The 16,574-nt window shown below is 42.5% G+C and overlaps 1 protein-coding gene across 1 annotated transcript in view; it reads right to left on the reverse strand.

Annotated features, from left to right (window-relative positions):
- Nucleotides 1-9,705: 9,705 nt before the first annotated feature.
- Nucleotides 9,706-16,574, reverse strand: part of KCNK12 (potassium two pore domain channel subfamily K member 12) — a 63,854-nt gene continuing 56,985 nt past the window's right edge. The window contains exon 2 of the mRNA XM_038396606.2: nucleotides 9,706-11,370. Within this exon, the coding sequence (XP_038252534.1) occupies nucleotides 10,475-11,370 (896 nt within the window). The 3' untranslated portion in view covers nucleotides 9,706-10,474. The remainder of the gene's footprint in view (nucleotides 11,371-16,574) is intronic.

A 16,574-nucleotide genomic window follows, 5' to 3' on the forward strand; every position in this document is an offset into this window, starting at 1 on the left:
TCTTTCACCTCATTCCCTGTTAGCAGTGCGCTACATGAACTGAGATTTTCCGTTTTCCACTCCCTTATGCAGGACTAATCTACATAAAAGAGAGAATGAAGCTTTATGATCTGTGGACCAGTTCTCAGATCTAACTATGCTACATAGCTAGAAGAATTTTGTTTTCCTCACAGAACCTGCATATGTTAATAGCAAGCCCGAGATCAGACTGTATTTACAACACAGTACACTGATGCCTTCTAATAAGTTTAGGTAGCTAAAAAATGTATGGGCATATGTACTCCTTGTAAACTAGCAAGAAGATTCCAGATCAGCAATTCAAGATATAATAGTTGGGAACAAGGGAACGTGTTCCTGTAATCTTAACTGAGTTGCAGTCTCATTGAATATCTCTTAATGCAGTTTGGTTCCATAATTTTTGGTAGATTTCACTAAAAAGGTTGCTGCAGAAACCGAACTATTTTGCGAACCAGGTAAGTTTTGAGAATCTCAGTGGTGCCTAAATGTTGTACTAAGCCCCACTTCTCCCAGAGAGATAGGCATGTCCCTGCAACCTGGATTTAGGCAACTATCTCTCCTAGAGATTCTCACCTATGAACAGTCTCCTGGTGTTAGGCCTCATGTCATTTTAGCAAAAGCTGTTGGGAAGGGGGAGGATGATCACCACCCTCAGAACTTTTAGCCCAGTGATTAGGACTGTGGGAGACTCTTGATTCAATTCCTCCCCTCTCATTTTAGGGGGAGAAGGGATTTGCCATCTTTTATATGCATGTGCTAGACCCTGGGATATGAGATATTCTGATAGGACTGTGTGGAGGGGTCGGGGGGAGCTTTCCTAGTCTCTCCCATTAAAACTGTTTCACTGTGGATAAATAATTAGTCAATGGAACAGAGGATTGGATCCTATATCTTTCACATCCTGGATAAGTGCTCTAATCACCAGGCTTGTGCTCTTGCATTCTCTCTCACTCAAAAATGATTTTCTTCATGTATTTATCCAGAGTATGACAGCTCCAACAGGAGAGAGAGAGCCCCATTTCAGAATATCCCATAGCCCAATGGGTAGGCCACTCACCTAAGAAATGGCAGATCCCCATTCAAATCTCTTCTCCTCTTCAGGCAGAGAGGGGGACTTGAACTGGGGATCTCCCATTTCCTGGGTGAGTACCCTAACCACTAGGCTAAAAGTTATGAGGGAGCGTCTCAACTTTTTGTGTGAACTTACCTGAGGGGCCTGGTCCAGTAAGCATGCTCAGTGGGAACATATTGGATTAGACCCTGCAAGTGAGTTAGGTGGCCAAACGCCTATCTTCTCCTCGTTCGTGAACAGCTCTGGAATTTAGGTGACTGATAGGCCTCTGGATGCCTTAGAGGGAAGTAGCAGTAGGTGTGCTCAGAGGGAGAAACATAAAGGCCTAGGGAACTTTTTATTGCTAGAGCTAAACTTGGTCTACACTACGAAGTTAGGTCAACGTAAGTTCCCTTGTCAACTAGTTGTGCATGCGTTTATGTTCAGATTCTTCTCTGGCCAGTATAAGTGCCCCATTATAGCAACACAGTAACACCATCTTCTCAAATGGCATTCAGCCATGGTCTACTACAGAGGTTTGCATGGTGCGATTGTAGACCCATCATGACCTATGTTGACAGTCCTTCAGCAGCTATCCCATAATGCCTGACAATGACTGTTCTGGTCACAATTGTGAACGCCACTGCCCAGGGGTCATGGAGACTGGAAGCTACCCCCACCTTTAAAAAAACCTGCATATGTTTATTAATACTTTTTCCTGATTGCCCAGCTTGGCGAGCACACCTACCAGCTCTCAATTGTTGCATATAACTGAGGTTTTTTGTAGGAGTGGGTGGGTGAGATTCTGTGGCCTGCGCTGTGCAGGAGGTCAGACTAGATGATCAGAATGGTCCCTTCTGACCTTAGTATCTATGAATCTATGAATCTATAACTGCTCATCTAACCATGCCAGCTACACACTATAGACACACTTGTGCCTAGAGTAGACTAGAGGTATTGGATCTGGACCTGTTGGGGGGAGAGGCAGGGGGAGAGAAAAAGCTGTACAGGCACAGCTACAGACCAGTCATAGAAATGTGGACATCTACAAAAAGATTGCATGGGGGATACAACAGTGATCAGCAGCAGTGCTGTGTGAAAGTGAAGGAACTGCAGCAGAAGCCAACAGTTAGTCTGGTGCTGAGTTAGACCTGCCACTTGACAATGTATTACTGTGGCTGACTTTTAAAGTGCTCTTTCAAGGCCTCCCACGGCCTCATAACTCCACACTGAGCTCTTCTAATGGCCCTTGTATCTAGCTGTTCAGACTCAGAAGACAGCCATTCCATCTGTGCCCTCCAGCCTGGTAGCAGCTTTTTTCCCCCCTTTGCCTCAGAGATATTATGCAGGATGCAGCAGACAGCTATAACTATTGGAATATTTTTCTGACTGAAATTCAGTCTCATAGTAAATACCACCAGTGTCCCTTCAATTTACCAAAAACTCATTCAGCTGTCATTCTGAACTTGCTGATATGGTAGTTGAATATTTGTTTGGTGCTGTCAAGATGGCCATTGTGCTGATTTGTGAGTAAGGGGTAGGCTAGGTCACCCAGGCTCACTACTGGCATTTCAATATTTCTAATGGTAATCCACCACTCAGAGAAAAATGTCCATGCTTGCAACTTTCTGAACAGTCCTGTGTTCTTAAAGGTGCAAGCATCATGCTCCCTCCCCAACCAGCCCACACTGATATCAGTGCAGCATCCCTGGTGATCCACCAATGCCTGCATAACCATAGACAAGTAGCCCTTTCTGTTGATGTACTCTGTGGCAAAATGAGCTGCTGCCAAAATAGGGGTGTGCATGCCATCGATCACTCCACTGCAGTTTGGGAACCCCAGTGTTGCAGATCCATCCATTATGTCCTGCACATTGCTGAAAGTCATAGTCCTGCATAGCAGAATTGAGCACACTTGCATAACAATGGCCCCTAAAGCAGATTTTCCAACTCCAAAACGACTTCTCACTGACCGGTAGCAAGCTGGCATTGCAAGTTTCCACAGTGCAATGACCACTTGCTTCTCCGCTGTCAGTGATGCTCTCGTTCTGGTGTCCCTGCACAGGAGGGCTGGGGCAAACTCGGTACACAGATCCAGGAACGTGGCCTTTCGCATCCGAAAGTTCAGCAGCCCCTGCTTGTTGGGACCGGCTCTAGGCACCAGCAAAGCAAGCACGTGCTTGGGGCGGCATATTTCCTGAGCTGCCAGGGCCCAGCTGCTACCTGGGGAGGATCGGTGAGTCCTGCCGGGGAGCCGGGGCTGCACCACCTCATCTGCGCCCTGGCTGCTGCGCTGCCTTGTGCCACCCCTTATATTGGGGCTTCTCTGCGTGGCTGGGCGGGAGAGGGGGAAAGCCCCTGCAGGTGCTAGGAGAAGGTGACATCACTCCCTCCGCTTCCAGCGCCGCCGGCGAGCCCCTGAGCTTGGGCAGTAAATTTTTTGCTTGGGGCGGCAAAAAACCTAGAGCCGACCCTGCTGCTTGTCGTCCCAAATCTGCATGATGATGTGATCCCACCAGTCAATACTTGTTTCTCAGGCTCTGAAGTGGTGCTCCACTGTTTGCAGCTGCCGCCAACAACCTTGAATTGGCTTTCGTTATGTCCTGCAGCAAGCTGTCCTCTACACAATTGTTATGCCCTCTGTTGTTATGGTTCTTGTTGCAGCTCTGCAAATATTGGAGGATTGTTCATCCTGTATCTGTAACATTGATGACACTACCACAGAACTATGATGGCTCCGTGCTTCTGTCAAAGATGGTGGACAGTGAAAACTGGCACGTGAGTTTGTGGGATTTTTTTTTTAAAGGAGATGATAATGGGCTACAGATGGCATTATGACATGAAGAAAGTTGTACGATCGGAACTTGACCCCTTGCTCCATAACTCCAGCATGACTGGTTTCTGTCCTACAACATATTGCAAACATTTCCCCAAAGACAGTGCACTGGATGGTGAGGAGTGAACACTGGAATACCTAGCCATGGTGTACTGCACTGCACCTTGACACAAGCACTCCTGGTGATTTTGCACTGGGCTGGCCCAGGCAGCCAAACATGCACACACACGAGCAACATGCTAACTGCAGCAACTTTATGCTGATGTAACTTGCATTGACCAAAATTTGTAGTGTAGATATGGCCTCAAGTGAGTTTAGGTGCCTACAGGATTAAGAAGTTCTGTGTATTGCAGTGGTCCTGAAACTGGGACTTTAGGCACTAACTTCTTTTGTGCCTCCAGGACCTAAGTCTTGTGTGGATCTTGTTCTAAGTGGTTTTTCCAAGGTCACACTGGAAGCCTCGGGCAGAGCTGGGAATTGAACCGCAGTCTGAGTCTCCATCTAGTTCATCCACCACAAGACCATCTTTCCTCTCTAACATGGTCTATCATGTACATCTGTAGCAACTCCCCACATAAGTCATCAACAGTGTTTAATTGCAGGATCTTTAGCCCAGACCTCTAAGGTTTGAACTAAAGGACCAATTAATTTTATCCAGATCTCTGAAGTGGGGCAGGGGGATTGGCTAAAAGTGTTGACTTAGTCCCATCTCTGTAACCTGCAAACAAAAAGTAGGGATGATTTGAACTGACATTCCATTTCATCTGATTCACCAATATTTTTGAGGAATTAAGATAAAAGGATCTGGGATCCATCACTAATTAACAGTGATTGTGAAAGGGGTGAGGTAAATGGAAGTTGAAAAGAAACTTTTCAGGCTTCTCCATCCTGTATTTTTATTTTTCAAAAAGTTAATTAATTAAAATATAAAAGTACATCCAGTAATATAAATATGCATTTAGCAAGTCAAAAATCATTCACATGCAGCAAATTAATTATGCAACACAATATATTAAGGCCAGCATTTTAAACTTGGGTACCTAAAGAACTGGGCTGATTTGCAAAGGTGCTGTGCACCTTACTATTCCCACTGACTTCTCATACTGGGCTAAATAGTTGGCTGTAAATTAGCCCTGCTCCATTAAAGTGAATGCAGTGGTGCCAATTTTCACCAGCAGCGGATTTGGCCTGCAGCTGCCTGAATGACATGTTCTCTCAGGTACCATAAGTTCCTTTATTTTAGCCCATTAAAATCTTCCTTGGAGTCAAAGATGTGGCACATTTAAATTTTCATTTCTACCATGGTTAAAAAGAGACTGTCCACTCCTGACTCATCCCTACTAAATGTACCCTTTTTGGAATTCATCGATGCATTAGTTCCAGGGAGTTTCCTGAACACCAGTTTCATGTTGTTCATTTCAATTACAGCTGTACTGTATTTAGAAGTAAGAACACCATTTCAAGTGGTTCATCGGACGATCCCATAAAATTACATCATGGGAGAGATTATCCAACATTTCCGAAATGCATGAACTATTTCCCAGCTCAAAAATACCAGATCTAATTGATAGTCTACTAAAGCCTCTAATGAGAATAATGTCCTATGGCAGCTGTTTCTTAGGAACTCATTTCATACACAGTATTGATCTCTTGCAACTAACAATGACAGTAGTTAGTTTTTACTAATGCTCACTGCAGTTATTAATTTCTTTTTGTTGTGTGCTTTCTACACTTACTCAGGGTTATCGTTATAGTAATTATATAATATCCATCTTAAAAATCTTGTTCACAATCACTGAGGGATTATACTAGTTCATCTATGGTTTTTCCTGTTATGACTGAGGGCAGAGGTGGACTTCACACATATTCCAGGCAACATTTTTTGCTATTTTTTAAAAAAGTCTTTGAAATATCTTTATCACAGCCATCCAAATTTTTTTCTGGGAGTTTGATACCCTTTCAGATGTATAGAAATCATTATTGGTAGTATATCATGTCAATAAAAAACAAACTGTTAACTGAATAATGCAGTTGTTGATTCTCTGTTTCTACTTCCTATATCAGTAAAAGTATTCCTGAGTCCATAGAGGTGGGTAACTCAAAATATCCATTGATTTTGCTTGCAAACTGTATGTAACGTAGAAATGTGATCCCCATTTCAGTATCTTAGTATATGGCTTTCAATCCCCTTCATTCAAAGATTTTACAGTGGAAAAAATCCTGAGTTTGCATCAAAAATATTCAGTGTTGGTTAAAGCATTTACATCTCATTGTACATTCTAGAGACCAACTTTCCAACAACCCAGAATTAAATTATTTTTAAAAATTGTCACTTTGTTATAGAGAGACAAGGTGGGTGAGAATATCTTTTACTGGACCAACTTTCCAGCCACACACAGCTCTTCTTCGGGTGTGAGAAATGTACTCAGAGTGTCACAGCTAAATACAAAGTGGAACAGACTGTTTTAGCATAAGTAGTTAATGCATATTTCAAGGGACTATTCAAGATGAAATGGCCTGTTAACCCCACTCCAGTCATGTGGGGAAAGAAAGGGGCAGTGATGAGCTGCCAGAAGCTGAAGAACCGGTTCCTTCAGTCGCTCCAGGTCTTTGGCGGCACTGAAGAACGTGCCGCCGAAGTGCCACCGAAGGCCCGGAGTGCCGCTGGCTGAGTAAAAATTCTCAGGGGAGCTTCCCCAGATGAGATCTCAGGCGGGACAGACAGGACGGAGTTTGCCCACCTCTCTAACAACTGGTTCTAAACCGGCTTCAAAATTTAACAACTGGTTCACGCGAACCGTCTCCAGCTCACCACTGGAAAGGGGGATAAAAAAGCTGAGGGGGGTTAGTGGGTTACAAACTGTTGTAATAAGCCATAAATCCAGTGTCTCTACTCAGTCCAGAGTAGCAGCCGTGTTAGTCTGTATTTGCAAAAAGAAAAGGAGTACTTGTGGCACCTTAGAGACTAACAAATTTATTAGAGCATAAGCTTTCGTGAGCTACAGCTCACTTCATCGGATGCATTACGATGCATCCGATGAAGTGAGCTGTAGCTCACGAAAGCTTATGCTCTAATAAATTTGTTAGTCTCTAAGGTGCCACAAGTACTCCTTTTCTTTCTACTCAGTCCATGATTTTTAGCATCTAACAACACTATGAATGTAAGCGCCTGGGCTCATCTTTTGAAGGTGTTGTGCAGGTTTCCTTTGAGAATGAGGTCAGATATAGTGATCACTTTGTGAGAAGTGTTCACTCACAAGTGATACTGTGTTTTTGTCTATTGTCATTTCCCTGTGTAAGTACATTCAAGAGCATAGTGATTGTCTGGTTTTACCCATATAGTTGCTATGGTGGCATTTAGTGTGCTGGTTGAAGTACGGTACATGTTGTGATAGGCATGTGTAGAACCTATGGATCTTGAAAGGTGTGTTGTTGGGGGTGTTGATCATTGTAGTAATAGAGATATGTCTAGAGGTTTTGCATCTGTTGTTCTGGCAGGGTCTGGTGCCACTTTGAGTTGATGTGTCCTGGTCTGGGGGGAACTTCTTACATGGTGAGCTTGAAGAGGTTGCGTTGTTGTTTAAAGGTCAGAAAAGGGGGTTCAGGAAAGATTTGTTTCAGGATGTGGTCCCCACTGAGTATGGGTTATAACTGTTTAATGATGCACTGTATGGGTTCCAGTGTTGGGGTGGTAGGTGGCAACTAGTGGTGTGTGGTCAGAGAGGATTTTATTTCTATATTGAAGCAAGTTCTCTCAGGGTATTTGGGTGGCACATTTCATGATGTGATCTACTTCTCTGGTGGAGTGTCCTTCTTTGGTAAAGGTAGTTTTAGGTGTGTTAAGGTTTATATCCAGACTTTCACCCTGGAGTATATTCTGTGGTATCTGAATGCCTGGCTGTAGGCAGCAAATTTCTTGGTGTGCTTGCTGGATCTATGAAGGTAAGTGTGGGGATCTGTGGGTTTTTTGTATATAATTGTCTGTAGGATTCCATTGTTGATGCTAATGTCAGAGTGTTCTAGACACTTAATTTATGCCGAGGCTCTAGGCTTGGCAATTCATAGTCCTGGCATCTGCTCCTGTCATACCACCCTTATCCATTCTGCAAGTTCTTTCTTGTGCGTAAGAGATTCAGGCAGCAGAAATGCAACACTCCGCCTCCACTCACATCACTCAGCTGCCAGAGGAACATCCCTGGAGTGATGTGCTGCTTCTTGCATAACACACTAGCATCAACGTTTCACACAGTAACCATCAGTTTTTGGGAATGAGAATGGTTGTATTTTGTGTGCTGTCTCTGACTCAGTCATAAAATATTTGGCTCTGTGTGCTAGTCCATGTAAAGTGGGAAGGAGAATCATTTATTGCACTCCCTCCTGTGAAAACAGGAGTTAAAGGGGCAATGCCCCTATCCCCTAGCTTCTGAAGACACCATCTGGGAGGGCAGTCCATTCACCAAAGAAGCCAGAGGGAGTGGGGGTAACAAACAACCAGGCTTTTCTCCTAAGGAGATAACACTAGGCAAGGTTGATGGCTGATTGTGTAAAGACATGTGGGCTGTTGGGGTCCTCCAAAGGTTTGGCTAATTTGACTAAGCATCAGACCCATAGCTTTTCCTCATTTTCCCCATCAATAGATATGGTATTTGGCTATGCTGAGTTTCCTTTTACCTATAATTTGGTTATGTAACAGCTGGTTTGTAGTGTTCCTTTACATATAGTTTAGCTATGTAGAAACTCATTTGGAGTAAGCCAAACTACATGCAGTAGTGATGTTAATGCTGAGATTTACTTGCGTTTTTATTTTCTTATCCTTGTAAACATAGTGTGCAGTGGATCATAAGATTCAGCATTCTTTTGGGTACAGTGGTAGGAAAGAGGAAACTGCTCATGGTACAAATAGAGGCTAGGGACATCATCCCAGCTCATCCTGGCTAATAGCCATTGATGGACCTATCCTCCATGAATTTATCTAGTTCTTTTTTTGAACGCTGTTATATTCTTGGCCTTTACAACATCCTCTGGCAAAGAGTTCCACAGGTTGACATTGCGTTGTGTGAAGAAATACTTCCTTTTGTTGGTTTCAAACCTGCTGTCTGTTTATTTCATTTGGTGACCCCTGGTTCTTGTGTTATAAGAAGGAGTAAATAACACTTCCTTATTTACTTTCTCCACACCAGTCATGATTTTATAGACCTCTATCATATCCCCCCCCTTAGTCATCTCTTTTCCAAGCTGAAAAGTCCCAGTCTTGTTAATCTCTCCTCATATAGAAGTTGTCCCATACACCTAATGATTTTTATTGCCCTTTTCTGTGCCTTTCCTAATTCCAATTTATCTTTTTTGAGATGGGGCAACCAGATCTGCACGCAGTATTCAAGATGTAGGTGTACCATGGATTTATATAGATATGGAAAAAGCCTAAATTGACAATTTATTTCCATGTGAAAGCAGCAAATTATACTATCAACAATTAAATAAACCACGTGGTGATTAAGTATTTCCTGGGTGATAGAGAGGGAAATACTTGACATCAGAGGTGAATATTGGTTCCTCTTACACCAAATGAGGTCAACAGTGATGCAGTTGCCCTTTGGCTGACTTCAGCCACTCAGTAGCTAGAAACAGTTTCACATGTATAGCCAGAAGAAAAGGAGTACTTGTGGCACCTTAGAGACTAACAAATTTATTAGAGCATAAGCTTTCGTGAGCTACAGCTCACTTCATCGGATGCAGCTTATGCTCTAATAAATTTGTTAGTCTCTAAGGTGCCACAAGTACTCCTTTTCTTTTTGCGAATACAGACTAACACGGCTGCTACTCTGAAACCATGTATAGCCAGAGTAATTTTAACTGATAACCATGTAACTTCTTGAAATCAGATAGCAGCTAATGTTACAGACCATCTTACATGAAAATTTGGTGTGTGGGGGGGAAATAATTCATGGTCATGGGAATTCACTGAGCTTTCCCCTGCACCACTGAAATCAATGGAATTCCCCCCCCCACACATTTACTTCAAGGGGAGCATGATAGACGCCTAAAGCTAGTATATTTGTTGTGCTATGTGTGTGTTATGCACAAAACTGGCTTCTAATGGATCAGTGAGGAGCATAAGGTTCAAAGTTCAGGTCCAGATCCAAACTTCACCAAAGTTTGGGTGTTAGGGATATTCAACTCTGGAGTTTTGGTTTACCTCATCACAGAGGCAGCATCTAGCTGTGAACTTTGAATCCAGATCTGAACTACTCCAGAGTTTTTGGTTCAGACCATTCTCTACAATGAAGAAAAGCATCTTGATTAGGGTACTGTCTTCACACATAGCCACATACACCATTCTTCTAAATCATAGACTTGTGCATCCCCATACTGGGGGGCACAATCTAAAGGGGAAGACACATGACTGTCTCACGTATCTCCTCTGCCCCATGACAGCCCCTCTTGCCCTGTTTATCTCTTCGCTTTGGAGTTTCCATAAGCCCATGATAACATCAGATTAATAACTTAATCTTTTATTAAATAAAGAATAAGAAAATGTTATTATCTTATAGAAGAGACTTTCAAAAACTCTACCTAGAATCACTTGTTTCTACCAACCTATTGTTCATGATAGCTAGTGCACCGATGCCTGCAGAGAAGCCATTTTGTCTGCTGTTCATACTGACGTTTCTAGGGTACCCATTGGCCATCTCGGACAGCTGCTTTTGCAAAATGGCCAGGGAGACTTTGTTTGATTCTGTGAGCTCCTTCATTGAAATCATTTCACCAGAAAGCCTCCTCCCCTCTGTGTCACTGTCATATTGTCCATCAGTCTCCACAGAGATGTTATGCCTACGGAAGCGGCTTCCTGGGGTGATGGCATTGCGACGACCAAGGCGGGCACTTGTTTTATGGCACTTTGAGCAACACCTGCATCCAAACTTTTTCAACAGCCAGTTTAAAACTTGCTTGATTACAATTGATATGACATTAAAAAGGGAGTATATGCAAGATACACCCATTAATATAAACATGAAGTTTCCAAATCTGTATAATCCCTGATTTTGGTACACTGCATTTTGACTGCTTACCAAATCTCCAAAGCCAATGGTGCTGAAGGTGACAAAACAATAGTATAAGGAGTCAATGTAGTTCCATCCTTCCACTGCTGTGTACATTGCTGATGCACAGCAAGCCAGTGTAATGGCAAAAATTCCCAGAATCAGCATCACATGATAAACTGATGGTTTCCATCCAGCAAGGCTGTCCACTTCAGAGATAGCTGATCCCCTTTGAAAGTTAGTGGGTAGAAGACCACTTCTTCGCAGTTGCCGCTCATGACATGCCTTCATGATAAAAGCCAGGAGAGAGATAATACGCTCCAGGAACAGGTTGAAGAAAAGGATAGTCCCAGCACACCCGAATAGACCATAAATTATGAGGAACACTTTTCCAGCCACTGTTGCGGGTGTGGTCATTCCAAAACCTGCAGAGGCACAGATAATGTAATTATAATCACAACATAGCTCTTCCTGCATATACTCCTAGTATATCTTACCTGACCACATCCCCTTTCACTTTGACAATTAGGTTTGAATATGTTTAACTAGCTAGTGAAATCATGCTGTGTATAACTCAATTTGGACCAGCCTGAAGTAAAGTGAATTATTTCTCAGGAGTTGAGGAAAATTCCAGAATGCTGGACAAGATGAACAGGATTCAAGAGGGAGCAAAAAACGGTCTGTAGGAAATGAAGTGCAGGTTATTAACAGAGAAGAGCTACTGTGTTTGGAGGAGCTGTATTAGTAGCTCTGCAAAATTGGAATTCATAAGCTCAAATCACTCAGTGACAATGTTAAATGAACACACCACATTTTTGCTTCTGTTCATTCAAGCCAGCATGAACCTCTGGAAAGTTTAGTTCTCTACATCCAAGGCACCAGTTCCCCAACTGCTATAAATCATTGTAGACCCACTCAAGTTAAGGTCTCACTATGATTATACCAACTCCTGCTAACAGATGACAGATTTCAATGTGTACAATAGTAAAGGAATTTGAATCTTATCTTTTAAATGTAACAGCACTTCTTTCAAAGCCTTCCATTCAAATACAGAACCAGACTGACTTTCCTGAAAGTATCATCACACAAAGGAGTATACATGAAATTGTGGCTCCATTGCAATCAATTGCAAAACACCCCCAACTTCAGTGGTGTCATGATATTCCCTACAGCCACAGATCAAGAGTTAGTGAATAGCTAACATCTTGGTTTTGTAGCTCTAAACCCAGTTCTTTCAACTTTTTAGAAGACAGAACTGTCTGTCTTCCAGATAATATATTTTTGTTGTTGTGCATGTGAAATATTTTGAATAAATTACATTTGTTTCATTTGCTTTTGGAATGTGATAAAAATTGTATCCAGTCATCAGATTTTTTCAATTTTTGATAGAAAAATTAATAGAAACTTTTATTAAACCCCACCAGCAGTAAGAATTATGGAATCCTGTAGACTTAAAACAAGGTACTATACTAGTATAAGCTTTGTGAATGGAATGAAAACCAAGAAAAGAAAAAATAAAATATTGCTTCTGAGTTCAAATAAGCAGTTATTGTATTGTGAGCACATGATATCAAAATCTTGGCCATGAGCTTTTTAGACACAAACTTCCCCTTTGCAAATGTCATGTAAAACATGTTTAATAATGCTATATACCATAGATTTCTTTTTTTAAGAGAATTGTTTAAATATTTTAATTAGATACTTCACCACTACCTAGAAATATCCTGTAATTAAAATGAAGGGATCCTTTGTCACAAAGGAAAGAAAGATATGAAGATTTTTTAGATTAAAAGAGTGATTTATACAGGGTTGGTCAGTTTTTTCTAAGATAAGATAAGAAGGTAATGTCAACATCAGCAATTTTAGATTATACTTATTATAGGAAATACAGGGATATTGCAAATATGGAAGCGATCTGATGGCAAGTGCATATTTAATTATCTAAAGAAACTGGCAAGTTTTGAAAAGCCATTCCATTCCATTTTTTTGAACTACAAAGCGGACTCTTTATCCATTGGGGATCACTTTATTTGATTATTTACACCTATGGAAATATCCAGGTATTTATTTATTGAAGGAGATTATCTATCTATCAATGCTAGCATAAGGTGTTAATTCAGTAACTGAAATGTTAAGTATCTGATAATGTAGACACAGGGGCTACCCAGGACTCCATATGAGTGGAGGACTTCTATAGACTGGGAGCAGTAAAAGATAATACAGTGTTGAACCTTGTGGTAGTAACAAGTGCTATAACCTGAGGAAAAATCTCTGAAAATGTTAGCTTTAAAAATTGTTATTGCCAATGTTCACAATTGTTTCATGGGTTATAAGTCAACTGTTCTACAGCTAGATAGAAAGATTTAGTAAATGTTCTGTCCTTTAGAGATTGTCACTTTCATTATTTCAGAGTTTTAACTCTATATTTTATATACATCCTGAAAATTCTAAATTCTTGTCTGTACCCCAGCCAAAAGGTAAGCCGAGGTATAGGAAAGGGGAAAGAAATATACCTAACATTAGCATACTGCTTTCCCCAAGCCTATTACAAATTATACAAGGTGCAGGACAATACAGAGTCAGGTCCCTTATCCCTTGACTCCCAGTTCTGTGCATAAACCATTAGACCACCCTTTCTCCTTAGGACAGAACTTACAGAGAAATAATTAAGCATTATTATGATGACAGTAGAATCTTTCTTTGGTTGCTTGCATGGTGTTTTGGTTTGTATTTTGTTTCAGAGTATCTGGGTCTATCTGGGCTATCACGTGCGACTTTACTTTTATTGTTATTTAACATCCAAACATAACATAATGGCTATTTCATCAATAAATGGTCTGTTTTAGGATCTGAAGTTTGGCGTAGCTAATATATATGTACTCAGTGATAATCCAAGGATTTGGTTGAGAAATACGATTGACTTGCTTAATACTATTTATTCAGGGTAGCAGAGATCACTTGGGGCTTTCACGTCTAGTAGGCAGACTGTGGCTCAACAGTTTTGGGATGGCCTTGCAAGGCAATCTACAAATTACCAATTGGCCAAGTTACAATCCATCTTCTCCAGTGTTCCCCAGGTCAGGCAGAGGAGGGGAGAAAGAATAGGAGAACCTGGGGCCTCCCTTTCCACTGGGTCCAGCCCAGAGTCCCAGGGAGAAGGGAGAAGGAGAGTCTCAGGGCAGGTCTATACTACAAACTTACATTGGGGCAGCATGCCGCTGCAGTGTGTTGAGTGAAGATGCTCTAAGCCATTAGGAGAGCTCTCCCATTGGTTTAGTAACTCCACTTCCACAAAGGGCTGTATCTATATCAGCGAGAGAAGCTCTCCCGCCAACATAGCCGTGGTCCCCTCTAGCTGGCACAACAGATGAGCCTTCCCTGGGGATCTTCCTACCTCCTCCTGTTCTCTCTCCAGTTTAGGATGCGGTCATGGCACTCAGCTTCCCTCTTAGCGGAGGGTTGCTTCCACAATCTCACTAGCTCAAACAGTTAGTTGGGTCTTCCCAGTCCACTTTTCAGTGTCCATTTGCTTCCCCTTGTCAGAGAAGAGAGGCGAGAAAAAAGGGCATCAGGCCCTTGGCCTCTTTGTTTGGTCTTACCCATAGTCCAGACTCTTCCCCATAGATCCCTCTGTCCCAGAAGCTACAGCCTGGCTGCCTGCCTGCAGCCAGTCTCTCCTTCACTCTCCCCAGCTTGCATGTCAGAGTCTCCTTTTAAGCAGACCCTCCACTTGGAGCATGCTATGCAGTTGCTGAAGGTCAGGCCTTCTGGGCCCAGAACTGCTCCATTACTCCTTTAGTCTTACTGAGGGGTCTGCAAACCCCATCGCAGGGAGGGAACTAAGAACATAAGAACGGCCATTCTGGGTCAGAGCAAAGGTCCATCTAGCCCAGTATCCTGTCTTCCGACAGTGGACAGTGCCAGGTGCCCCAGAGGGAAGGAACAGAACAGGCAATTATCAAGTGATCCATCCCCTGTCACCCATTCCCAGCTTCTGGCAAACAGAGGCTAGGGACACTATCCCTGCCCATCCTGCCTAATAGCCATTGATGGACCTATCCTCCATGAACTTATCTAGTTCTTTTTTGAACCCTGTTATAGTCAGGCTTCAAACTAGAAAGAGAGAAACTTAACTTTACAGAGAGCCCACATATCATAGCAACATTAAAATGCTAGAGTGTGGGATCTACCAGCTGGAGAGATTTACAGAACTTCTAAAGAAAAGAGATTACAACCTTTTTTTTCACCTCCACACAAATCATGCTAGAGAACGGATTTCCCCCCCACCCCCCATGGCTTCTGAAGGACTCAAGGACATTTAGAAAACCTAAGTTGTCAATTAAGCATTCAGATCTTTCCCCAGAAAGTTATGCTGTAGATCTTCAAAAGCAGACATTCTCTAAGAGCTGACATCCATACTCAAGCTTTCTGGGGAATTCAAAACATTAGAAATCATTATTTGTTTCATTGTCTCAGTGTGACAATGACTACAATTTCACCAGGTGAAAACCTGTCTGGGAGGTTCTACAAAGTTGTACAGAGATGTAGAATAATAAATAGCCTGTGTGTCAGACCGTACAATAAAATGCTCAGAGGAGTGGTAATACAGAGCCTTTCATTTCTAGATCACTGTTCTAAATTTGGTCTACCTTGGTAGTGAGCAAGAGTCACTATCTTCTGATGGCTGTTTGTTAACCTTTGAGAAAGGATCAGTCCAGTTCCTAGTGCGGTCAACATCAAAATGGCAGGCTTGCTGGAGGCTTCAGCACAGAGGCCTAGGAGTTAAGGGGGGGCCCAGAAATTAAGGGTGAGGTGTTGTGCCTCTGGAGCCCAGGGTCAGGGAAACTAAGAGAATTTAAGCCATCTTTGTACCCTCCTAAGTGTGGGCTGTTCCAGGGGCTGGAAAGGCCTCCCCTTAACTTAGTGGTGTTTAAACTACAGCAGCCTCCCCAGGCTGCCCTACATGCTTCAGCATTGCCTGAAATCTCCACAGGGCTGAGTGCTGTGACCCTGCCTCTGACATACCCCTTCTATCTCTGGCCCCACCCTGGAACACCTTATACTTGAACTTCTGAGGGGGTCCTTGAGAGGCAGCCTTATGCCAGTTTTTCACAGCACCTACATGGAGGGAATCCTCCCCTAGTCAGACACAGGGCTTTTAGGGCCCCTTTTCAATGCTACTGCCCCTCTACATTATGTAAACCAACTGGAGGGGGGATAAGGATCTCATCCTAAATTTCTTACTCTGCTCTATCAGATATGAGGTATGTCAGTGCGGCAGAATAAGGAAATTGTACAATACCTATGGAGTGGCTATTGAGTCTCTCAGTCAATCCAACCCCTGATAAGCACCAAGGGCTTGATCCAATGGGAAAAGCTTTGGATCAGACCCTAAATTCACATTTAAACAAAAAACAAGTCTGAGTGAGTTCTGGGAGTTAGGTAGAACAAGTCAAGCAAAAGCTTACCAATCTTTTCAACAACAAAAAGTGGACCAGCCATGATACTGCAACAGACAAACATTTTATAAGGGACAAGAGAAGCAGGGAGAGAGCTAGAAGAACTCAATGAAAATGAAATACACCTTGACAGCTACACAGTCCTACAGGAACAGAAGAAATAATGAGAT

This window comes from Dermochelys coriacea, chromosome 3, assembly GCF_009764565.3.
Source record: "Dermochelys coriacea isolate rDerCor1 chromosome 3, rDerCor1.pri.v4, whole genome shotgun sequence".
Classification (NCBI taxonomy): Eukaryota; Metazoa; Chordata; order Testudines; family Dermochelyidae; genus Dermochelys; species Dermochelys coriacea.